Below are 21,783 nucleotides of genomic sequence, written 5' to 3'. Positions count from 1 at the left end.
AGTTTTGCAGTTTTCCCATGCCTTTCCCATGGTTATACTATGTATTTACCAAATATGACTTTGTTTTGCTGTGTTTATTAATATGCTTTACCATACCTTGCTATTCTTACCTACAGTGCTTACCTATGCTTTATTACACTTTGCTATGCTTTTTACTGTGGCAAACTTTTCACCACCAAAACCAAAGTAGACTTCCAACTTCTGACAGCATTAAGATACCAAAGTACAACCCTTTCCCTGGTCCAGCATAGATTCTAGTCAATGAGTTTAAAAGGTTACTTTCGTGGGACAGTTTCTCTATCACAGGGGTCATTTCATGTGATGCTCCAGCATCCCCTTGCTCATTTATTCATTCATCAATCATCCTTGTTTTCTGCATCATTAGTAATTTCCTACCTCCAAGGCCTGTCCGACTTTGAAAAGAGATCGCGTGTGACTTGGACGACAATTACTTTTTGTTTTAAAAAAAATCTGAAACAAAGTAAAAAACCTAAAAAGATTAAACAAAACCAGGTTATTAGGCAAAGTGCTTCCAGATGCTATCCCTCATTAATCCTGATTTTCTGATATAACCCTTGATATTACCTTTCATGTCTGCAGTGGGGGTTACAGAGCAATACTGGGATTCTAATTTCCTGTTATTAAGGCCAGTTCAACCAAGTACCTCATAACAATGGGCAGCAGGAGATATCGGGCTGCAGTAGAATATAGAATTGTAGAGTTTGCTGTCACTTTGTCTAAGAAAGAAAGTAGGTCCATCATGAGACAGTTATGAAAATAGCTGAACTATGAATTGCACTGTACTGAAATAGATTGCAAGTGTGAATTGGTTCATACCGTTATGATACAAAAAACAAATAAGATTAATCAAGGGCACAAGTGGATGAAATTGCATTTTGGTGTCAAGACCTTGATAAATCTCACCCCATCTTTTAAAATATGAAAATGGTTCATACCCTTGTAACTACCCATGTTCTGCCATTGGAGATCTTGGCCCACTGCATATAATGTTTTTTAAATTGGATAACTCATCAATATCAGACAGCTGGTAAACCTGATTATTGTACCCCCATTTGTCCCAGTTTAGAATGTCCCGATATGTTCCCTCACTGCAGCCCAGGAATTGCCTCTTCACTGTCAGGAGCTCCACAGTCATCTCTCTACAAAGTGAAGAAAAACACTCCCTGATCATTTCGCCTTCCCCCCCAAATCGTTGGAGCCCCTCTTGGGATCTCCAGCAAAGATCTGCAACTGTGTACAACCAGGACATGAACCTTTTCTCCCCTGACTCTAAGACCCAACATACACATCACGGCGTCGTGCCTTCACAAGGTGAGCCAGACTTTCAATATCTTCCCTTTTCATCAAATGGGTAGAAGTACAGTATGTGAATGTTTTTTTTCATTATGTCCCACTGTACATGAGTTACATGGGCATGCTCAGTGTTTGGACTTTTGAAATTGGCACAAGACTTCATTACATCACGACTTAACTATGTTTAAAAGACTGGGATTGCAAAACTGCAGCGTGGAGAATAAAAGCAAACATCCTTTCATATAGACTCTCATTCTGGGGGGGGGGGGCAAAGCTTAACTATTTATTATTTTCCCAGTCTCTGGTCTCTGGAAACATTAACTGCACATCAAAGACTGACCAGTTTTCAAGTTAGACAGGGCCCTATGTATGTCATGGTTCAGCTTTCAACCATTTTTGAAAATTATAATAATTAATCATACGTCTGCTTTGAAAGGCTGCTTTGCTATTTCCTCTGTGAAAATTAAACAGAGGTCATAGTTTACAGAAAAAAAAAATATCTAATTTCTTTAATGTAAATGTTTAGTACCTTTTAAGAGAGACAAATAACTCAAACGTTTAATAACATCCAATGGGAATTCTGCCAAGTGTGGAGTTATATGACCAAGTGGGCTTTGAAAATGACACAATTTTTATTGTTTGATTATTTTCTATAACAACATAGTAAAATATTCTTGTTTTTGTTGGCATAACACTGTTCTACAGCTGCCACAGAATTGCATACTGCTCAAAATATATTTTTTCCTTTAACTACCAGAGGTTATTAGTGTACCATTAAACATTATAATAGTATACTTCTGGTAATTAAATGGTGCTTTTTGTAATGCTTGATATGGTAGTAGTTTGCTCTATATGGTGTTTTACGTTTAACACAGGACTAGTAATTGGTATTTTAGTCTATAGAATTTAATCTATACTGTAAGAGTATCACCTACTGTCTTCTTATCATTGAAAATACCCTCTTCATTACCATGGCTTATCATTTCTAACATGGAGAGATAAAGACAAAACATGACAATCACCTGCCATAACTCTGTCAATAGAGACAACCATTGACAGACAGGATAGTGCTGATTTGGTTCAATGTTACCAGTCTGCGATGTGTTTAAGTGACTCTGGAGAGATATGTGACCATTGCCACTTGGTATTGAATCGTGGAGGCCATTGAAGATAATTTGGTAAGGGCAATCCTTCACTTTGTATCCAGAGATGGGTCACTGCATGAAAATATAATGTTTGTTACATTGGATAATTCATCAGTATTAGACTATTTGCAAACCCTGTTATTTGACATTATTTGTTTATTTTAGCAGACGCTGACTTAGCGACTCACAGAGACTAGGGTGTGTGAACTATGCATCAGCTGCAGAGCCACTTACAATTACGTCTCACCCGAAAGACAGAGAACAAGGAGGTTAAGTGACTTGCTCAGGGTCACACAATGAGTCCCTGGCTGAGGGAGGATTTGAACTGGGGACCTCCTGGTTATAAGCCCATTTCTTTAACCACTGGACCACACAGGGATGTCCAGGGTGGAAAGTGGAAACCTGCCACAAAGTCTCCAGTCAATTCTGAGACTCCTGAAACCTCAGTAATTTGGGCAGTGTTGGAAACAGCTTCCAACCGAACACATACAGTACTAGTAGCCCTCTATCTGAATCTTTCAGAGCTGCTGTATTGTCGATTGTTACTTTAACAGAAGTGCAACAGTGAGATGCATATTTTATACCGAGCAGAATACATGTCAGTTGAGGTACTGTATATGACATGGGCGCTACATATTACAATTACAGGTGTTTCCAACGATTGTGTCCAACCCCTGCAAGAGCTCAACACTGAACCCTATTACCACAGCTGCAGATGAGTGGATTCATATAAGAAGTCCTTATTGGGATCTTGATCTAAAGATACAGAACTCCCCTTGATCCACTGTCAGAAATAAACAGGGCATTACTTTGTAACCCCTCTGCGTTTCAAGTTCCCAGATATTTGAATGAAGGCTCATAAAAACAGAAAAGGGAACCAGATGTTTTCAGGTTGGGGTGATTATACTAATTGTGGACACAAACTATGCCTCGACATCCTCTCTGCAGGAAAGGGCCAGCATGTCCTGAGGGGATGACCACAGGTTTGAGGTACTGCAGTACATTATACTTGACAGATCTCACTGCTGTGCACAGTACCGTGGTTTCTTCTTTGTTGTTGACTCCCATTCGTAGGGAAGAAACTTGGTATCAAGCCTCGATTGCTGATGTGTCTTAAAGTCAGTGATAACTAATTAGATTAGGCAGGGGCTGGACAGATGTACAGGATAATCTTATATACTTACATGCTTACAGTGTTTCATAGGTTTAGGAAGAATTCATTTGATCACAGATGTTTCACTCTAATTACTGTTTACATTACATACACAGAACACACCTTTTGCTTAAGCATATTGTCCAAGATTTGGAAACACTGAGAAATAAAGGAAGTCTGTTCAGTAATGTATGTTAGTTTTAATGCAGTAGGGTCATGGATGCGGTGGGTCACATCTCACCCATTGACTCACTGCCCACCTTTTAGTTGCCTTACCTGTGTTTGTATTTTTCAAGCTTTCCCGTGAGCTTTATTTACATTATAGTGGACTGTACAAAGGTGCGTGGTGTGCCAAATTATGCTCGCGTTTTAGTTTTAAATCCCTTACAAAAAATTGCTGCAGTGTTTTGGATGCAGAAACTTTTTTTCAGTGGCATTTAAAAATACCCCTAATAATTATGTACTGCATAGAAATGGACAGATGTTACTGTGTTCAAAGGACTAAAATGTATAGCATGTGTACTAAAGCTACATGCAGATGGAAAATCTGCTACAGTAGTCGTGAAAAGCAATTGCTGACAATAAACAATCTGTGTTTGTTTTTTAGTTATTTATTTAGATTTTTTTTCACAAGGATAACGTTTTCCAAATCACAAAATAAAAAGACGCTATATTTTAATATACAATACAGCAGGGACTGTAAACGTTCGGTTTTTTCCCACTCAACCTATATAAAATAAAGTGCTTTCCGTTTCATATCACGCATGCCCAAATTTAGAAAAGGGTCTTCTTGTTCTGGAGCGCATGCTTATTGTGTAGTGTTCAACCCGCATGCGCAGTGTAGGGCATTGTTACAGCCAAGATGGCGTTAAGTAAAACGTTTGGCCAGAAACCGGTAAAATTCCAGTTAGAAGAAGATGGGGATTTCTATATGATCGGATCAGAGGTATGTGTTTCATAGTGTTCACTTTGGGTTATCCGAACATCTGCTTAGTTGATCGCTACCGTTTGTAAACACACAGTTATTGCAGTCTAAACACACTGGGTAGGCTGGGCTTCATTGTGTTGGTGCTGTGTGGATTGAATGAATTATGTCTATGCCCGGGGTTGCTTAAATAAGAGGGTTTGAATATAAATCTGGTGTAATATTTCTGTAAAAAAATTAATAAACCTGTTAATTTGACAATAATACTCCAGAAATGCTTTAGTATTCGATAGTAAACAGCTAGTATTCGCAGTACCGAACACAACAACAACAACATTGTGACTTGTCAGCTAACTGTATAATACAACACAACAACGAACAACGTGGATTTATTTTTGAAAAAAATGTGTCTAACTTGAAAAAAACATATATTGTTTGTGTTCGTTCAATATGATTTACACATTTTCGTGGGATAGTTTACTGTAATGCAGACTTTAAACAACTACGAAGCAGTGAGCTATTTTATATTAACGTGCACCATTCATATCAGCTTGGGAGTTTAGAATCATTGAAGCGAGGAGAGTCCCTAACATTTAAGACCCCACCCACTCCAAATGTCACAGATCTGATCTTAAGGCAAATTATATATATATATATATTTATATATATATATATATATATATATATATATATATATACCTCTTTTTTTTGCTGGCAATAAGAAATCCTAATTACTGGTTCTAGTCACTCCAATGTTTGAAACTCTCAAAACATTCTGTCACACCAATGTTTTACACTGCCTTTGCCCGCCCTAGTAGACTGCAGCTATTGCACATATTGCATGATGGCAAGTACTGTGTGAAGTGCATGCTGGTGAGGGTGCCTCGGGTACTGTCTAATGTATTTGTGTCATACACAATGTGATGTGTCTCTTCGTCCCCAGGTAGGAAACTACCTGCGTATGTTCAGGGGTTCCCTGTATAAGAGGTACCCCTCTCTGTGGAGGAGACTAGCTTCAGTTGAAGAAAGAAAGAAGATAGTTGCATCCTCACATGGTAAGGTTCTACTGGAGCTGGCTTGGGTTAGCAGAGTCCAGGCTTGGACTGTACACTGTGTTTGCACTGTCCAGTGTAGCTGTGCTGAAGCTGCATCATGTTCACATCTTTTATTAACCATTCTCCATGAGCCTGCTGCTACTAAGGTTTCCATACAAAGGGACAAGATGACAGTAATATTATTATTACTAATATTATAGACTAACAGTAACACTTTTTTATCCCATCATTTAATGCATTTCAAGGCATCATGAATACGTTCCTAATCTTTAAAGTGCTGTGCAAAAATTATTTATGTAATTATTGCATGTTTTCATTTTAATAGATAGTAAACTAAGATCGATGATGTCATTAGACAATACCTTTGTCTACTGAATTAAGGGTTGATTTTAGCACTAGGGATTTCCCCATGATCGCATCAACCACTTACCTGTGGTTATACTGGGAAACCCTGTAAAGATAAGTGGTTGATGCAGTCCGAGTGGATTCCCAGGTACTGTACAATCCTTACACTTCAAAAAGACTCTTCTCTGTTATTGTTATTATTGTTCCTGTAGATCACGGTTACACGACTTTGGCGACCAGCGTGACTCTCCTGAAAGCTTCGGAAGTTGAGGAGATTCTGGAGGGAAACGATGAGAAGTACAAAGCAGTTTCCATCAGCACTGAGCCACCTGCCTACCTCAGGTAAAAACTGAATTGTTTCATGTGGTGCCGTGTGGTGTAGAGCAAGCTGTAGTGTTAGAGATAAGGAAGTAAACCAGTTTTAGCTTGCTTGAAATATTTTCCTCACTGTTCCCTCAGAGAGCAGAAGGCAAAGCGGAACAGCCAGTGGGTGCCCACCCTGCCCAACAGCTCCCACCACCTGGACGCAGTGCCCTGCTCCACTACCATCAACCGGAACCGCATGGGCCGCGACAAGAAGAGGACTTTCCCGCTCTGGTGAGCTCACAGCAGTGCAGCACAGCACACATGTGGATAATGGGATCTGATTCCATTCAGGTCTATTATTGTTTTTCTTTGAAGCCAAAATCTCATCTCACTCCCGCACCACACTCACGTTTCTACTGTAATGCTTTTTTTGAACAAGTATCCCAGAGTGCTTTGCAATGAGACCCCTCTCCAAATAGGACAAATTAAAAAAAAAAATCTGGTGTAATATATATATATATCATATAATATATGTAATTTATTTATTTTACAGTGGATGTAAATTCTGACTCTTTACATGGCATACGATATTTGCGCTGATGTCACTAATTAGATAAATATCATAGTGAATGGCCTAATGGTGCTATGTCAGAACGCAGCACTGACCAGCACAGTATTGATGATGTCAACACGCTTCTCGCAAGATGCCTTGGATTCAGGAGATCTGTAGGTACCTGGATGTAATGACATCGTCTGTACCTGTGCTGGGGCAAAACTATAGTACAAAGACCTACTTTTTAAGAGAGTTTTAGTCCAAAGAAACACACCTGTGTCATTACAGTTGGAGCCCCAAGCTTTGGAAGAATGGAAGCTTTGTTTTTAATGATCTGTGGAGCTAAAGGTTCACAGGTTGTTCAGGATGAAAAGTCTGAATCATAAACGTGGGAAGCACTTCTCTGCTTATCCGCCACAATCTCAGCTTATTTCCGAAGGGCTCTTGTCTTGCTTTCATCTTAATTATTCTCTCAAGCAGACAACACAGCAGTCTTTGTGTGGAGACACTCAGTAGAATAATCGTTATCCTCTGATTTGCTCACGGACAGGGAGTTTTGCTATTAGTCATCACTCACTCTTTTCTCATGGCTTGTAGCAATGCATTTGCGGTTTCTGTCAAGACTATACTCTGCATTTCTGAAGGAGACCAACCCTCTGGTCTTTGTTGGACTGGTGGTTTAGAGAAACATGCCAAGTATGTCAGTTTTGGTAGTAAAACAAACTGTTGTCATCATGATCTTGCAGAAATGCACATCCCTGGCAACAAGACTCTATAGAGTTGTCTAATATCCTGAGAACTGCTCATCCAGTTGTGATAAAACCCAGTATGGACATTCCTTAGTTTATCTTGAGGTTTCTTTGATACTGTATCTAGATCCTGCATGAATTGCAGTCATTGAGAGATTTCTTTTCACAGCACTTTAATGCAGAGTCTGTATTTCTTTTGTTGTTCCTTACATATATATATTCTTTTTTGGAATCAAATTCCATTGGATTTAAGATCAATCTCAGCTTTGAGTTCTAACACAAACAACTCTGTTACCCAAGCTCCTTTCATCATCAGTGTAGCAAATTCTCAAATGGGTTGACAGAAACACAGTTTTATAAACGAGGTTAATCTCGGTGGACTGACTTCATTTTGTGCTATGTTAACTAGAATCAAGGTTTGGTGCACAGCTGTATTCACTGTGTTATTGTTTTATCCTCTGGCCAAGTCAATGACACAGACAGCATGCTTTAATCTAGGGTCTTTACAGTTGGTACACAGGTGTATCCTGTGATTCTCTCAATAAAGTTTCACTTTAAGAATGCAGTCACTACCACCACTGGAAGATATTATTATTTTTTTTTTAATTCTCTTAGTTTTGATGATCATGACCCAGGGGTTATTCACGAAAATGCCTCCCAGTCCGAAGTTCTGGTTCCGATTCGGCTTGATATGGAGATAGACGGACAGAAGCTGAGGGACGCCTTCACGTGGAACATGAATGGTAGGGGTCAGTAATGTTAAGTTCTGAAAACATTGGGCAGCAAGAAAGAAGTGGCTGCTCCTGTTTACTAGACAAATAATTCAACATACAAAAAACATTCAATCAATTAAAAGCCTGTTTCCTTAATTCTCTGCTTAATTTTAACTGTGGTGTTTATTGGCTCAAACTTGTAATACATTTTCTGCCACTAAATGCAAAACAGTAAAAATAGTGTATTCACTGCCTGTCGTACCGGGTGTGCAGTGAACTGACCTAGTTGTCTTTTCTTCCCCAGAGAAGCTGATGACTCCTGAAATGTTTGCAGAGATTCTGTGTGACGACCTGGATTTGAACCCCCTGGCCTTCGTCCCTGCCATTGCCTCAGCGATCAGGCAGCAGATCGAGTCGTACCCCACAGACAGCATCCTGGAGGAGCAGGCAGACCAGCGGGTCATCATCAAGGTACAGCACAGAGTAAGAATGCAGGTCGAGGGATACTGTCAGCACTGCAGGAAGCTGTACAGATGTTCACACATTTAATCATTTAATTAATGTCATTCAGCCTGGACAGAAACATGAGTTAATTTACAAGATTGTAAGTGCTGTATAAATTGATTACAAGTTAAATGATTTACGATGTCGTGTGGATGATTGTTGTTTTTTTAATATCCAACTTTGACATCCATATTCTCTACCTAATATGGCAGACTGCTAGTGCACAGGGTTTTCAATTAGTTTTAAAGTATGGGTTAATTGCAAGGTAGTAGAGGGCACTGAAAAACGGATTCAAATAGTGCATTCTGGTACATTTTTGCATGGTTTAAGCATGTACTAGATTAGTATTGATCTGCTTGTAGTCTGACACAAGTACTCCATCAGTGCAATGAAGGAGCTTTATTTCAGCACTGCTCACAGCAAAGCAAGAGCAGCAAGAAGAAACATGTACTTTGAGCATCAAGACCCCTGCAATACAAGACTGTCTGATAATGTGTGTGTAATTGGTGACCACACCTTTAATTGTGTACCGGTGTAATATGGGAAACAGAATGCTCCCATGCTCTGCATTAGTGAAGTCATGATCTGACAGCATGTAACACAGACAGCTCTTATGAGCACATGTTACATGTTGTCATATATTTTAGATGTTTTCAGTAGCATGATCTGAGAGCTAAATTTAGTGAATGGCTGTTTTTTTTGTTTTTTTTTACTGCAATCAAAAAAGCTGCAGTACATTTCATTGCATAATTAAATCATCCTTAAACTCCTGATGGTAAACCATGTAACTGAATCTATTTTGCCTGGGGTAGTTGCGTCTGCTATGGAAGATGCAACAGACAAAAAAAGATCTTTGTGTTGACTCAACTTTTTTTTATTTAGGCACTGACTGAAAGGTCGGTTTATTGGTTTATTGGACTTGACAAAGAACACTTTCTTTCAGCTCCTTTTTTTGTTTCATTATTGAGCTTTTTGCTGCATTACAGCCCTTCATTAAAACCCCCCCTTATATCATTTTGGAAGAAACTGAATATATAAAAAAAAATAAAATAAATGTAAGTCCTAAAACTGCATCTTGTATACTGCATGACTGTTGATGCTCAGCCGTGAACGGCTGGCAGGCTGTATTGACTTGCAGTTAACAGCAGAGACGACTGCAGTAAACAGCTGATTTTGTTCTATAATACAGGATGTCTTACATGTTCTCTGAGGAAGCTCTGGAAAAGCTGTAATGTGTTGTCCTTTCCTCCTCCTCCTCCTCTGTAGCTGAATATCCACGTTGGCAACATCTCGCTGGTGGACCAGTTCGAATGGGACATGTCGGAGAAGGAGAACTCTCCGGAGAAGTTTGCCCTGAAGCTGTGCTCCGAGCTGGGCCTGGGGGGAGAGTTCGTCACCACCATCGCCTACAGCATCCGGGGGCAGCTCAGCTGGCACCAGAGAACCTACGCCTTCAGGTTTGTAAACCCACTTCAGCTTCACGGCAAGACCATTTCCATAAGGGGTCAGAACTGGAGGCAAACGCAGGGAATCTTTCCTAACCTGCGTGGGAGTGATGATTTCCTGCTCTACAGATATCCGCTTGCATACAATAATCTAAATAATATTTTGACAGAATTTTGCTTCACTATTCCAGTCATGTTTATACAGCTGCTTTGCAGGGTATTTTTCTTTTTTATGTACTGAATCACTGTTTAATTTCAAAGAGAGCTTCAAACGTATTTCAAGTTACTGGATCAGTGTTTGACAATAGACCCAATTTGTTTTTATTATAGTGGAGTATTTACTGGAGTCCTAAACCACCCGAGTGAACTCTTAAGAAATGGGAATGGGGGTAATGGTTGGCCAGTTACTGGAGCTAAACCCAAGTGTTAAATAGAAAGGATTTTCGCCTTGCTCGTCCTAACATATAGAATCTTTATTCCTAAATTTTATTAGTAGGTAGTTTGAACATCCTGGGTTTAAATTCCCCCAAACCCTCTTCCTTCACCCTACCTTATTGGATATATATACCTATCCAGTCACAGCCTCTTGAAAGATTACTTGTACTAAGGTTTTTAAGCTGTACACATCTGTTATGTTAGGGTTTAGAAAGGCCAACCAAAACATCAAAGTGGCTCCATCTGATCTGATCACCCTAGTTGATTCATGCTCAGGTTTTGACTCGGCAAATGGCCGGTATGAAGTGTTGACAGTTGGGACCCAATTTTTTACATAGACTGTCAAGTCAGAAATGTGAATGCTTTATCTCTATTGCCTGATACCTATTTTCCCGTTATACACTTAATGTATAATGGGAAATATTGGCTGGTATTAAATTCACCGGATTTGTTACCTTGGTAGATTTGGACAGTTTTTGAATTGGCGTTTTTCACTTAACACATTCACAAAGAAATGCCAGTTTTTTGTATTTCTACTTTTCAAAAACATTCAAATACTTGTTTACTTAATGAAATCTTCTAAAACAGTGTCTCATTTACAGTAACTCGTTACAGCATCTACAGTGTCACTGCAGCAACTTGGAGAGCAACAAAGAAGGCCTTCTAAAAATGAGTTACAACATTATCGGTATATAGTCCTTAATTAAGATACCAGTAACTGGAAAGGATTAGTAGCTGCAGTACACTTAAACGATAGGCCTTTGCTAACTCTCTGTTTTAAAATTTAGCTCTGGTTCACTTAACAACACAGTGGAATGATCACAATATCATTTAGTAATTGTAGGGCAGTATTGCCATGTGTGAAAACTTTAACAATAAAGTCAAAACAAAAATGCTTTACATTTAGAACTAGTTAATAGACTTGCAAGCACTGGCAAAATCAAATTGGTTTTGTACAGTGCAGAACTAATTTATTTTAACGTATTGTTTAGGGACGTTGCGATACCTGCGTGGTGGGTGTCTTAATATTAGTATCTACAATGAATTAACAATAACAATCCAAAGCAAATTTGCTTTTTTGAGTAAACTATTTTGGCTGTTACAGTTCTTAAATAATCCCTTGTAAAAAAATAAATAAATAAAATAACACAGAACTGCTTAACATAAAGAACAGCCGTACAGGTACCACAGTAGCAGGTGCAGTTTACACTGCCTCGGCGTTCCTGAGCGCATCATAAATTCCAGATTTTCTAAATCCATTGATGTAAATGTCCGGTCTGCTTTTAATTTTTTCAAGCAAATTGGCTTCATCACACTGCCATTCTCATATTATCATATTCACTTTGACATCCGACACATTCTTTCCCTTGCTTCTTTAACCTGTGCTGCATACCAGTCTGTCAGAGGCCGGGATCACTCACTGTATGCCACACTCTGATTGGTGGAAGAATTATTGGCGATCCATTCAAAACCGCCAATAAAGCCAAAATAAATTCCCCTCCAAAATTTCCCGTTATACGGTATATATGGTTGTGATATAGCCCGTTACCAGATTATAAATCCACCAGCGTTCTTCTCACACAAACCTAATCATAATGGAAATGGTACACTGGCATTCCGGGTATCCAAGGGTTAAGTTCTTCTTTTCCCATTATAGTATGTTGAAAGAAACCGATCTGAATAACATGGGTGAAATGACACGCAAAGATCATTAGAAGGGGGTTTGCATCTGAGACAAAACAACCACAGAGAGAGAGGTGACTCACATAGTGGGTCTCCAGAACAAAGATAAAGGTTCATTTTAACTCCATCCATAATTATACTGCATCCTGTTTATTGCAGATATCGTTTTACTGTTTTGAGGAACTACATCGCACGGAAATGAATTCCTTCTAACCACCACATTTCTACAAAAAGTCCCTTTTAAATTCTGTTAACTTGTTGCTGTTTGAAAGGGTTTTTGTGTGTTTGGCTGAGCACCCTTTCTCCAGTTTGTTTGTACAGAATTTTATACCGGTCATAGTTTCTAAAGAGTTGATTTCCGCATTTCTTAGTTTTCAGTTTTTTTGCAGTCATTGGATGAAGTAGCTAGAAGTGTTTACTGGCAGAATCGATAGTTCTGAGACAGAACATGTGGAAATCTAAAGTGTTCTGAGTGCTCAAACAGGAGTTCTAGCTCTCAGTGGAAGTTAACCTGCCGAAAATAGCTCAAGTGTGCAAAAAAAATGTTTGCTTCCAAACCAGGGGTTATGTTTATATAGTTTTATTTTCTACATCTAAATAGTTTTTGTAAGTAAGCTGACTTTTTTCTCAAACATAAATACCGTATAAACTACAAAAATAAATATTATGTTTTATATGGAAACTCAACATATACAAAATCTAGTAAATAAACAAAAGTAAACACATACCTGTACTTCAATATGAAGTCGCATTATTATACACACATATTGCTGTATAGATTCATAGTTGTATCATTCTAAAATTAGAAATGGACTGTATAGGGCTAAAAATGAATGTGTGCCAAATCATTTATTTTAGAAGCAGTAACAAATAGTTTGTGCATCTCTCCCTGCTTCCCTGTACCTTTCGGCAATCTATTCTGCAGGTGTACGGAAGCTGTGCTATAGTGGTATGTAGTGTAGAAATCCAACATGTATTTCTGATTTAAGACTGAAAAAGTAGTTCTTGTGCCTTTGGAACAGCATAGCAGATTCTGTCTGTGACCTGTGGCCAAGTTGGAGTCCCATTAGCACTCTGTCTCAGTTGGCTTATAAAGAAGGAATTCTCAAATGCGCTGAAACTACAGTTAATGGTCTAATTACCGGGTTCAAGTGAACAATGAACTGTTTATTATATAAATAATGAAATTGTTTATTTAACAGAAATGCAGTTCATGCAAGAAACTTTTTTTTTTTTTGCAGTATATATTTTGAGCCCGTCATCCAAGTGTGATAAAATACCTTTGCATAGACATTCAATAGCACAGTACTGGAGGGTCTCAGAACCTAGGTCATAATGACCTACTTATTCTTAGAAACAGATTGCCAGAATTTAATGAATGTCTGCATTAACTACAAATGTGCTATACATTATTCAGCATACTGTGAATGCACTGTAAACTGTAGCATTCATTTGTATATTATGCTTTTCTGGGATCCGGTCTACATAATAGGAGAATTAAGTACTTTAGAAGTGGGATGCTTAAGTTGGATCGTGATTGTACATCATAATGTAGGTACTGTGTTAGCTGCTTGACATACCGTATTTACCCATTGCTTTAAAACCAGTGTTGTTTAGCAGGGGCATTGCTGGTGTTGGACTTCAACACTGTGTTGTGAGTCTTGATGGTGTACGAAAGTTTTAAGGATGTCTGTTTTGTGTGCTGCAGTGAGAACCCGTTGCCGACGGTGGAGATCGCGATTCGAAACACTGGGGACGCAGACCAGTGGTGCCCACTGCTGGAGACCCTGACAGACGCTGAGATGGAGAAGAAGATCAGAGACCAGGACAGAAACACAAGGTACGAACGCGATTGCAGTAGCAGAACACTGATGAAGGCGTTCGCTGAAATGTTTCTATGCTTCGCATTAGTTTCTTTAAATTTTTACCTACAGTAGGGGCTGCCTTAACATTTTGAGGTAGGAGTCAGTGGCTTTGGGTTGTATGTCCTACTATGAAACTTTTTAACCCTTAAGTTTTATAGTGGGACACTATTCCCCTGAACTCCAGTCAATATTTGTATATTTCACCCAAGACTGTTGCTCCACACAAAGAAATATACATATGAATGTGGAAGTCTGGATCTGGGGGTGTATTATTGACCCTTTTGTCTTCATCTTAACATGTCTAAATACCACCATTAGGATAATTCAAATTTGAGAACCAAAGTTATGTAGTAAAATATTTCTTTCTGTAAAAACATGTTAAATGCCTGCAAGCGTACAATTGAATGATTTTAAAAGTGGTATTTATATCCGTTTAGGTCAATTGAATAGAAGTCTCTTATGTGAGTTTTATGGTTTGGAGTACCGCAAAGCATCATCACATGGTCTTTTATCAGATCTGTGTTTTATAAATCGCACTTACTTAGCAAAACCAGACAGTTCTATTTCATAAATTGTATTTTGATTTGCTTTGTGGCACTGAGACTGGATTTGTGTTTTTATCTCTAGGCGTATGAGACGTCTCGCCAACACTGCCCCAGCCTGGTAAATCAACACAGCAAATCTTCTTGGATTCCCATTCTGAAGAGAACAAAGGAAAACGCTGCAAGCTGATTGGCCTAAAATACAGACATTCCACTTGCTAGCCAATCGGATGCTGCCATGAAACAGACCCTCTCCCATGCTGTATGTGTAAAAGACTGATGCTCTCGTTTGTCGCCTATGGAACTGATCCACAGAAAATAATGCCTGTGTGGAAAAGTGTTCTGGTATTGTGATGTTAAATTGTTTTTGTATAGGTGCTGAGGGCACGTTTAGTAATTTTTTTTTTTAAATAAAAGGAATGCTAAATATGTCTTTTTTTTTTTTTAATCCCTATTGGCCCTTTTAAATATTCATTAATGCCCCAAAATCGTATTAGGAGACCATCTTCTAATGTGATTTTCTTACCACACAGTGGTCCTCCTTAATGTTTACTATTAACCCTGCATATTATAAATACACAGGTTGTTTTACAAGTGACCAGTATTTTTGACTTTGCAGTATCTCCTGGTGGAGACGCAGGTAGGTTACACTTGTAGATACATCTTAAGGGTTCACATGTCCAATTTTTATAAAAATGGGTATGTGCCATTATTTGAAATATAAACTTGATATTGGTCATATTTCGAGATGCAGTGCACGTGCTGTGGAGGTGGGTTACTGTGACTGTTTTCACAATACTGACAAGTACAATGTGTTTGTATCTTTGGTATGGTATGTGCATTTTACTACTGTACCCTTTTTAAGGGGTACTCATCAGTTTTAAAGTGTAGGGGCATATAACAAATATCAATCCAACCTGTTTACTTACTGTTTCAATGCAATGCTTCATAATGTATTCTGCATCCCTTTTCTACCTGTTGTTATTGGATCTTGATAAAGAAAAGTGGAAATATAGTTTTTTAAAAGATTTTATTTTAAAGGCTTGCAGATTTAGAACAAAAAAAACAAACAAAAAGAAAAACACATTAAGACCTGCTTTTAGGTCATGTTCATAATCACTGCTTTTGTCCTGATTGGGCCCAGTCTTGTTGCATGCTGATACTGAGGAATTGCAGATTAATTCAATAGACAGTTAAGACCAAAGGCTAGCTGGTCATCTTTAAACACCAAGGGGCTGTTTCCCAGCAGCTACTTCACCTTTATCAACATCACAGGAGCCCTGTTGCAACAACTTTTGCAAACCACACTGTTTCCCGAAACCTCTACCTACCCAAAAACATTCTTGAACTTGTACTTAAGTCTAAGAGTGGTCTGGGATGATTGTATTTGTAGGGGGTTACCATAACTAGTCTGCTAAGGGTGAATTTCAGGCAGTCGGTACATTTGTGAATAAATCCATAGTCCAGCAGTGATTAGAGCTTTGAGAACCTGTTTGTGGAAGTTGTGACCAAGCAAAATAATTAAATTATGGGAAGTGAAAACAATTTTTCCGGGTTTATTGAAATACTGATGTACCGTGAGGCAGGGTACTGGATCAACAAGTAACACACAGTTTAATAAATACATAAATGCAAAGGATGAGCTATGAAAGTAGAAATGTAACAGATGTATTGAAAAGGAATATGTCATATTCTGTAAATTCTGTCTAAACGTTTTAGTTATAATAGTTACACACAAAGCAGTTGCACCCATTCAAACCCTCTGTGTTAAACCAAATGGAAATCATTCAAAAATGTCATTCATACTACTGTAAGTATAGTTTGCAAATGTTAATATTCTCATTTGGCTGAAAAACTGTCCATTACAGAAGGTGTCAACAATAATTTTGGCATTTAAAAAAATATTATGAACATTTAAACAAACTATAAATTGTTTAAAACTTGTGTTAGCCAAAGGGGATTCTGTAAAAGGTAGTTAGTAACTCTTGCAGATTATTCAACCCCCCCCCTTCAGTAGGTTGGCTTAATTAAGTAGAGGATTGGCCCATTGGGGAAGGTGCTCTACCACAATGCAGCTTTGATCAATACTGTATACAGGTCATTTGCATTTAATGTGTCTTGCATGCTTAGGATCAAATGTATCGATGGTAGCCTAACCAAACAGAAAGACACATTTCTGTGGGGGCACATTCTCTTCCATAATTTTCATTATTATTATTTTTAATGTATTTATTTTAAATACCTAAAACTTACACTTCTCCTCACTTCAGTTTGCAGAAACCTCTCATAGATGGCAAAGTTGGCACTGCCACTGGCTTTCTCAAGCCTGCCAATGTCTGGCCTTGGTTAGCTGTAGCTGTAAGTGCACTGGTATCCATTCCATGAAAAAGAAAAAATGTAGGACATTTAAGCCCATACTTTTTCCACAGGTGTCCCATACAACTGTGGTTTAAAACAGAGGAACACAGTTTAATGGTAGGAACAGTTTCTCAGACTGAAACAAGAAAACGATTAAAACCTCACACAATTGGCACCGGTAATCTAGCACTTAAATTAAATAAATAGGTCTGCTGTTCCACGTCAATGGAGTAGAGAGTCAATCAATCACAGTGCTCTATATTGGCCTCCCATTCTCAAATTCGTGTCGACCCAAAGCTTGGCACTTCCAGCAAGAAGCCCTATTGCCTCTCTCCAGTCGCCCCTAGTGATACCAGGAGAGGTACATTACAGCACAGGGACTATCACCCCCTGCTTACAGTCTTCTACTTAGCTGTGCAGTAGGCTATTTGTGCATTTGTCTCCAAGCAGTTTGTCAATGTCCCCTTGCTCAGTATGCTGTCAGTGTGCAGGTCAGTCTAGGAGGCTGGCCCTCCTATCGCTGCTGCTGTTCGTTTTGGTCCAGTTGGTCTTGAGGGCGCTCCTGCCCCCCAGCATTGTCTGCCCTCTGCTCCCCCTCTTCCCCTGCACCCTCTGTGGGGCCTCCGAGCTGCTCTTCTGGGAGAGGGTTGTAGTTGGGATCCTCCTCCGGGGCATCAAAAATAGCTTTCCTAAAATACCAAGAGCAAGTGCTACATTATACAGTTGCTTATTTCATTCATTAAACTGAAACTTGAAATTACAAGGGGGGGGCAGGATTACAGCAGAACTTTGCAGAGAACAAAAAGGTATACAGTAATTTATACATTTAAAATTCTACCTTCAATTGAAAACGGGTATATGCGATAGTAAAGCAAGACATTTTTTCAACACATTAAGACATTACCTAATTACATTTTATAACTAATATTTATAGCTTGTATTCCTTATGTTTTGGGGATCTCTACAGGCAAATGTTTGATTTGTGTATAAATATTTTTATTTAAAAAGTTGAGCAAAACTAAAAATTGTATTTTTGCTTTTATTCTCAACATCATCACTGTCATTCCTTCAGAAGAGAGCCAATAGCCTGCTAGAGAGTCTCAACATCCAAGAGGAATTAGGATAGAACTCCAGTCCACCTTGTAACGAATCTGTTTGGATAATGCAGCCATAATAATTCTTCTTTAAACTGAAGCTGACTGACTCCGTTTTCAAAAACACTCACAGGATGCCTGGGGTGACCAGCAGTTTCTTCCCTCCGGGTTGGTTTGGGAACACATCTTCTAAAAAGTAGTAAATGTGGCCAACTCCAATTCCTATAAAAACAGACACATTAAACCAACTGCAGTACAATATACTTCACTGCTTCCTGGCTTTCACAGTGAGGTCTATTTGAATGATCTTAACAGTAGGATCTAAATACTGCTGCCCTTTAATGCTATAACAATCCCACTGATGATTCTCTAAAACCTTTTTTTTTTAAAAATATATTTAGCACTCAATTGTGCATCCATTTAAAAATAAATGAATTTGGGTCAAATCAAGGATGATGGCTATGACACCAATGGAGATTACTGGTGTTTTGTGTTTTATATACATTACAATAAATCAAAGAAAGGTTAAAACTGCAGACAGCAGTGCAGCAGACCGACATACCCAGGAGGTCAATGACGATGGAGTTACCCAGCAGCAGTGAGAAGCCCATGAGCACCCAGGGCAGGAAGGGAGCCTGGAAGTTGAGCAGCCCGAAGAAGTTCATGCGCACGTAGGGGTTCCTGCGGCTCCACACGTACACCAGCATGATGGTGAAGGCCTGGCCCAGGAAGAACAGGCTTGCAAAGAGGCCGAACAGCTGAGGGAACAGAGTCAAGGGCAGCTAACCAGCAAGCACAGTTGCTTTGTATCATCTGAATTGCAACTTTTTTGTCTGCTTCTAAAGATAAAGAAATGAGGAAAATATGTCTTGAACAGCTCGAGACCAATGTTAGCCCAGACACTTAATTACTTATGCCTTCCGATGCCCGTCTTTATTCTGTAAAAGAAAATAACCAACACATTTACCAGTTGCTGTTTTTTGGTTGCACAGTCCACGTAAACACCAAAACCTTGCCAAGGAATACTAAAGTGTGAGTATTGCACAACACATCACTCCCTCTGCTTCCCTTAACAAGCAGGTTTCGAAACCTAAGGGTACAGATAACAATGGGAAATGAAAAACATTACATTACTATAATTATTCAAGACAAATGCAAGCATAAGAATGACAAGTGCAAGCATAAAAAAGTATTACTCAAACTAGTGAGGGGCAGATTTATTCTGGATTATGCTGTGCTCACTAACATGTGTTGGTAAGCTCTCATTGGAACTTGCTAGCACCGTGCCAGCACAAGAAATAAATAACACACAACACTGTGCACAATGTTTGGTACCAGAATGTAGAAACACGTTCACTCAGAATGCCCAAAAATCAAGTTTAAGTGTACAACGTCTTTAAAGGATACTGTCATGAGGACTCCACCAAACAGGAACATGAAGACGAAGTCTGCTGTTCTGCCCCTGAACGAGCCTTCCTCCAGCATTCGGCAATATCGGTATCTACACAGGGTCGGTAATAAAGAAAAAATACAGCTACAAGTGCTGAGCTGCCAGCTGGAACAGCAAGCTACTGTATGCAAATCACTCTCATAATCAAATATAGACATGAAAATGCGATGTGCACAAGCTCGATCTAGAGCTACTGCTAAATAAAATGAAACATTATCCTCATAAATTATGCTTTTTTAGTGTTTAAGGAAAGGACAAACAGATAGATCGTGAACTACATTAAAATTATAAACAAAACTACTTTGTTATGCCTTAAAAGGACTTAACAATAATTAATAAATGAGCACATGTAAAACATCTGGCAAAAGTCCAACATATTAATGTTTGTTTCATGCAAAAGTGTTTTAAAACTTGAATTAAGGACTGATCAAATAGCAATTGATTGAACAGTATGCAAGATAGCCTACCAGCTGTGTATGAGGAGGTTGGATAGGGCACAAAACTTAAAGGGGATCTTTTTGCTCTTTGCTTGATCAATCAGTCACTAATTAGATGGAAAATAATCTTTAAAAACACTTGCATGAAATAAAACATGAATGTATTGGACTTCATGCAAGGCAGAATCGATGACAGGTAATCATCTCAATTTCTTTCAATGTATGATTGAGGCCAAATAGATCAATAGAAACACTGTTGAAGAAATCGATTAACTGCCAAGAAAAAGGATACAGAAATATCATGTTGAACAGGAAGCTGAATCCCAGGGGACCAAAAAAAAGAAAGTTGGTGATCAGCCGCCATAGCTGTAAAAAGAACAGAGGGGAAGAAGTGTGTGGTCTGGACATAGAAGTCAAGAAGACACATGACACCATTTACAAGAAGAAAACTGAGCAGCGGCCTCTGCAACCTGCACCCTTTTCAGACTTACCTGGTATCTTTTAAAAATCAGATCAGGGTTGAAGTACAGCTGAAATGGAGTGATGAATTCTAGTTGCTAAAATTTGAAAAGACAAAAGTGATAATCAGATCACAAGCATGACATGCGGAGAACGCCACGTTTACATCAGCCAATAGGACTGAGCGGATAGCGATTTGAAATCAGTCCTGTTTGTTTAAATATTTAAATATGGAAAGCATTTGGCAGCTGCACGGGGCAGCCATTCGGTACAAGTATAAAACACAGTACAAATAATAGTGTTCGAATGCTTTAGAACCCTTGGCTACGCTGGTACAATGCAATGTGAAGCCAGATTTCGGATGGCATGAACTGACAATGTTCCTTTTTGTGCGAGCAAGCCCCCCTGTCAAACGATACAGTAGCTATTGTGTAGATTTACAATAACAAACTATTTATAATTCACGCAGAAGACTCGGTCACGTAAAGACACATTTAGTTATTAATTCGTCACTTTAAGGTACAAAGAAGTCACTGTATAAGCTGTGTTTAAAGAAAACTATTTTACAGGTAAGCATTACATCGCATGAATTATGTGTTTCTATTTTTTTTTTTCATTTAGGCCTATTACCTACAACAAAGTCTGCGGCTTTTAATTATGAATACCAAATAAAGTACTTAAATTAAAGCAGCCGCCGAAATCCTAATACATTGTCAACATGCATTACACGATATTTAGCAGATATGCGCAACGCTTTATTATTTTTTATTAGTCATATTTTCCCAATATCAAAATGTCACTGCCCCGTCCCCTCACTTTCTTACCACGGCGGCTGTGGTCAGTACGCAGGCCGTTGTGTACGCCCTGGTGACCGCGGGGATTTGAAGGTATTCCTGGGTGAAGCTCTGGGCCATGGTGTTTTCTTGATAATAATATTATTTTGGTCAGTTGCCTGCTGCGGTCCCTTTAAACGGAGCAGACCCCAGTACAGTGCCATTCACAACCCGACAACTTTCAGTACTTCAACCAATCAGATAACAAACGAGAAGCCAAAGGGCGGGTATAATAATGAACTGCAGTCAAGCGAGCCAATTGAAAAATAAACTCGGCTCTCAGATAACCAATCGCGTGGACAAGAAAGACAAAATATTGTGGGCGTACAATTATTTCTCTCTAAACCAATCATGTTAGGACCTAAGGGGTGAGTGCATTGATTGATAAAAGTTTTGACCATTCAGAGTAAAGAAAAAGGG

The 21,783-nt window shown here is 38.8% G+C and overlaps 2 protein-coding genes across 5 annotated transcripts; one reads left to right on the top strand and one right to left on the bottom strand.

Annotated features, from left to right (window-relative positions):
• Positions 1-4,396: 4,396 nt before the first annotated feature.
• On the top strand, positions 4,397-15,840 carry LOC117426944 (SWI/SNF-related matrix-associated actin-dependent regulator of chromatin subfamily B member 1). 4 transcript variants are annotated; one of them, XM_059033161.1, is made up of 9 exons: positions 4,397-4,558; positions 5,481-5,592; positions 6,150-6,279; positions 6,397-6,534; positions 8,161-8,294; positions 8,563-8,741; positions 10,029-10,219; positions 14,034-14,165; positions 14,818-15,840. In XM_059033161.1, the coding sequence occupies exons 1-9, from the start codon at positions 4,475-4,477 to the stop codon at positions 14,855-14,857; spliced, it is 1,140 nt and encodes a 379-aa protein (XP_058889144.1). In that variant the 5' UTR covers positions 4,397-4,474; the 3' UTR covers positions 14,858-15,840. The 4 variants fall into 4 exon arrangements, with proteins under 4 accessions (XP_058889144.1, XP_058889145.1, XP_058889146.1 ...); XM_059033162.1 differs by having other exon boundaries at positions 4,398-4,558; positions 8,161-8,288; XM_059033163.1 differs by having other exon boundaries at positions 4,398-4,558; positions 8,563-8,729.
• A 372-nt stretch (positions 15,841-16,212) lies between these two features.
• On the bottom strand, positions 16,213-21,579 carry LOC117426946 (derlin-2-like). The gene is made up of 7 exons (XM_034924948.2): positions 21,355-21,579; positions 20,563-20,628; positions 20,364-20,437; positions 19,592-19,685; positions 18,747-18,942; positions 18,316-18,406; positions 16,213-17,779 (listed from the first exon to the last, which is right to left on the bottom strand). The coding sequence occupies exons 1-7, from the start codon at positions 21,442-21,444 to the stop codon at positions 17,605-17,607; spliced, it is 786 nt and encodes a 261-aa protein (XP_034780839.1). The 5' UTR covers positions 21,445-21,579; the 3' UTR covers positions 16,213-17,604.
• Between the last annotated feature and the right edge of the window lie 204 nt (positions 21,580-21,783).

This window comes from Acipenser ruthenus, chromosome 11 (genome assembly GCF_902713425.1).
Source record: "Acipenser ruthenus chromosome 11, fAciRut3.2 maternal haplotype, whole genome shotgun sequence".
NCBI classification, from domain to species: Eukaryota; Metazoa; Chordata; class Actinopteri; order Acipenseriformes; family Acipenseridae; genus Acipenser; species Acipenser ruthenus.
The sequence above is the reverse complement of the archived record's forward strand: the minus strand, read 5'-3'. Positions and strand labels throughout refer to the sequence as shown.

Coding starts and splice junctions, on each gene's coding strand:
- LOC117426944 (XM_059033161.1), top strand. CDS start 4,475: ATGGCGTTAAGTAAAACGTTTGGCCAGAAACCGGTAAAATTCCAGTTA. Junction 5,593..6,149: donor GATAGTTGCATCCTCACATG/GTAAGGTTCTAC, acceptor TTGTTCCTGTAG/ATCACGGTTACACGACTTTG. Junction 8,295..8,562: donor GTGGAACATGAATGGTAGGG/GTCAGTAATGTT, acceptor TTTCTTCCCCAG/AGAAGCTGATGACTCCTGAA.
- LOC117426946 (XM_034924948.2), bottom strand. CDS start 21,444: ATGGCCCAGAGCTTCACCCAGGAATACCTTCAAATCCCCGCGGTCACC. Junction 20,438..20,562: donor TGATTTTTAAAAGATACCAG/GTAAGTCTGAAA, acceptor TTCTTTTTACAG/CTATGGCGGCTGATCACCAA. Junction 18,407..18,746: donor CATCGTCATTGACCTCCTGG/GTATGTCGGTCT, acceptor CTGTTTTTATAG/GAATTGGAGTTGGCCACATT.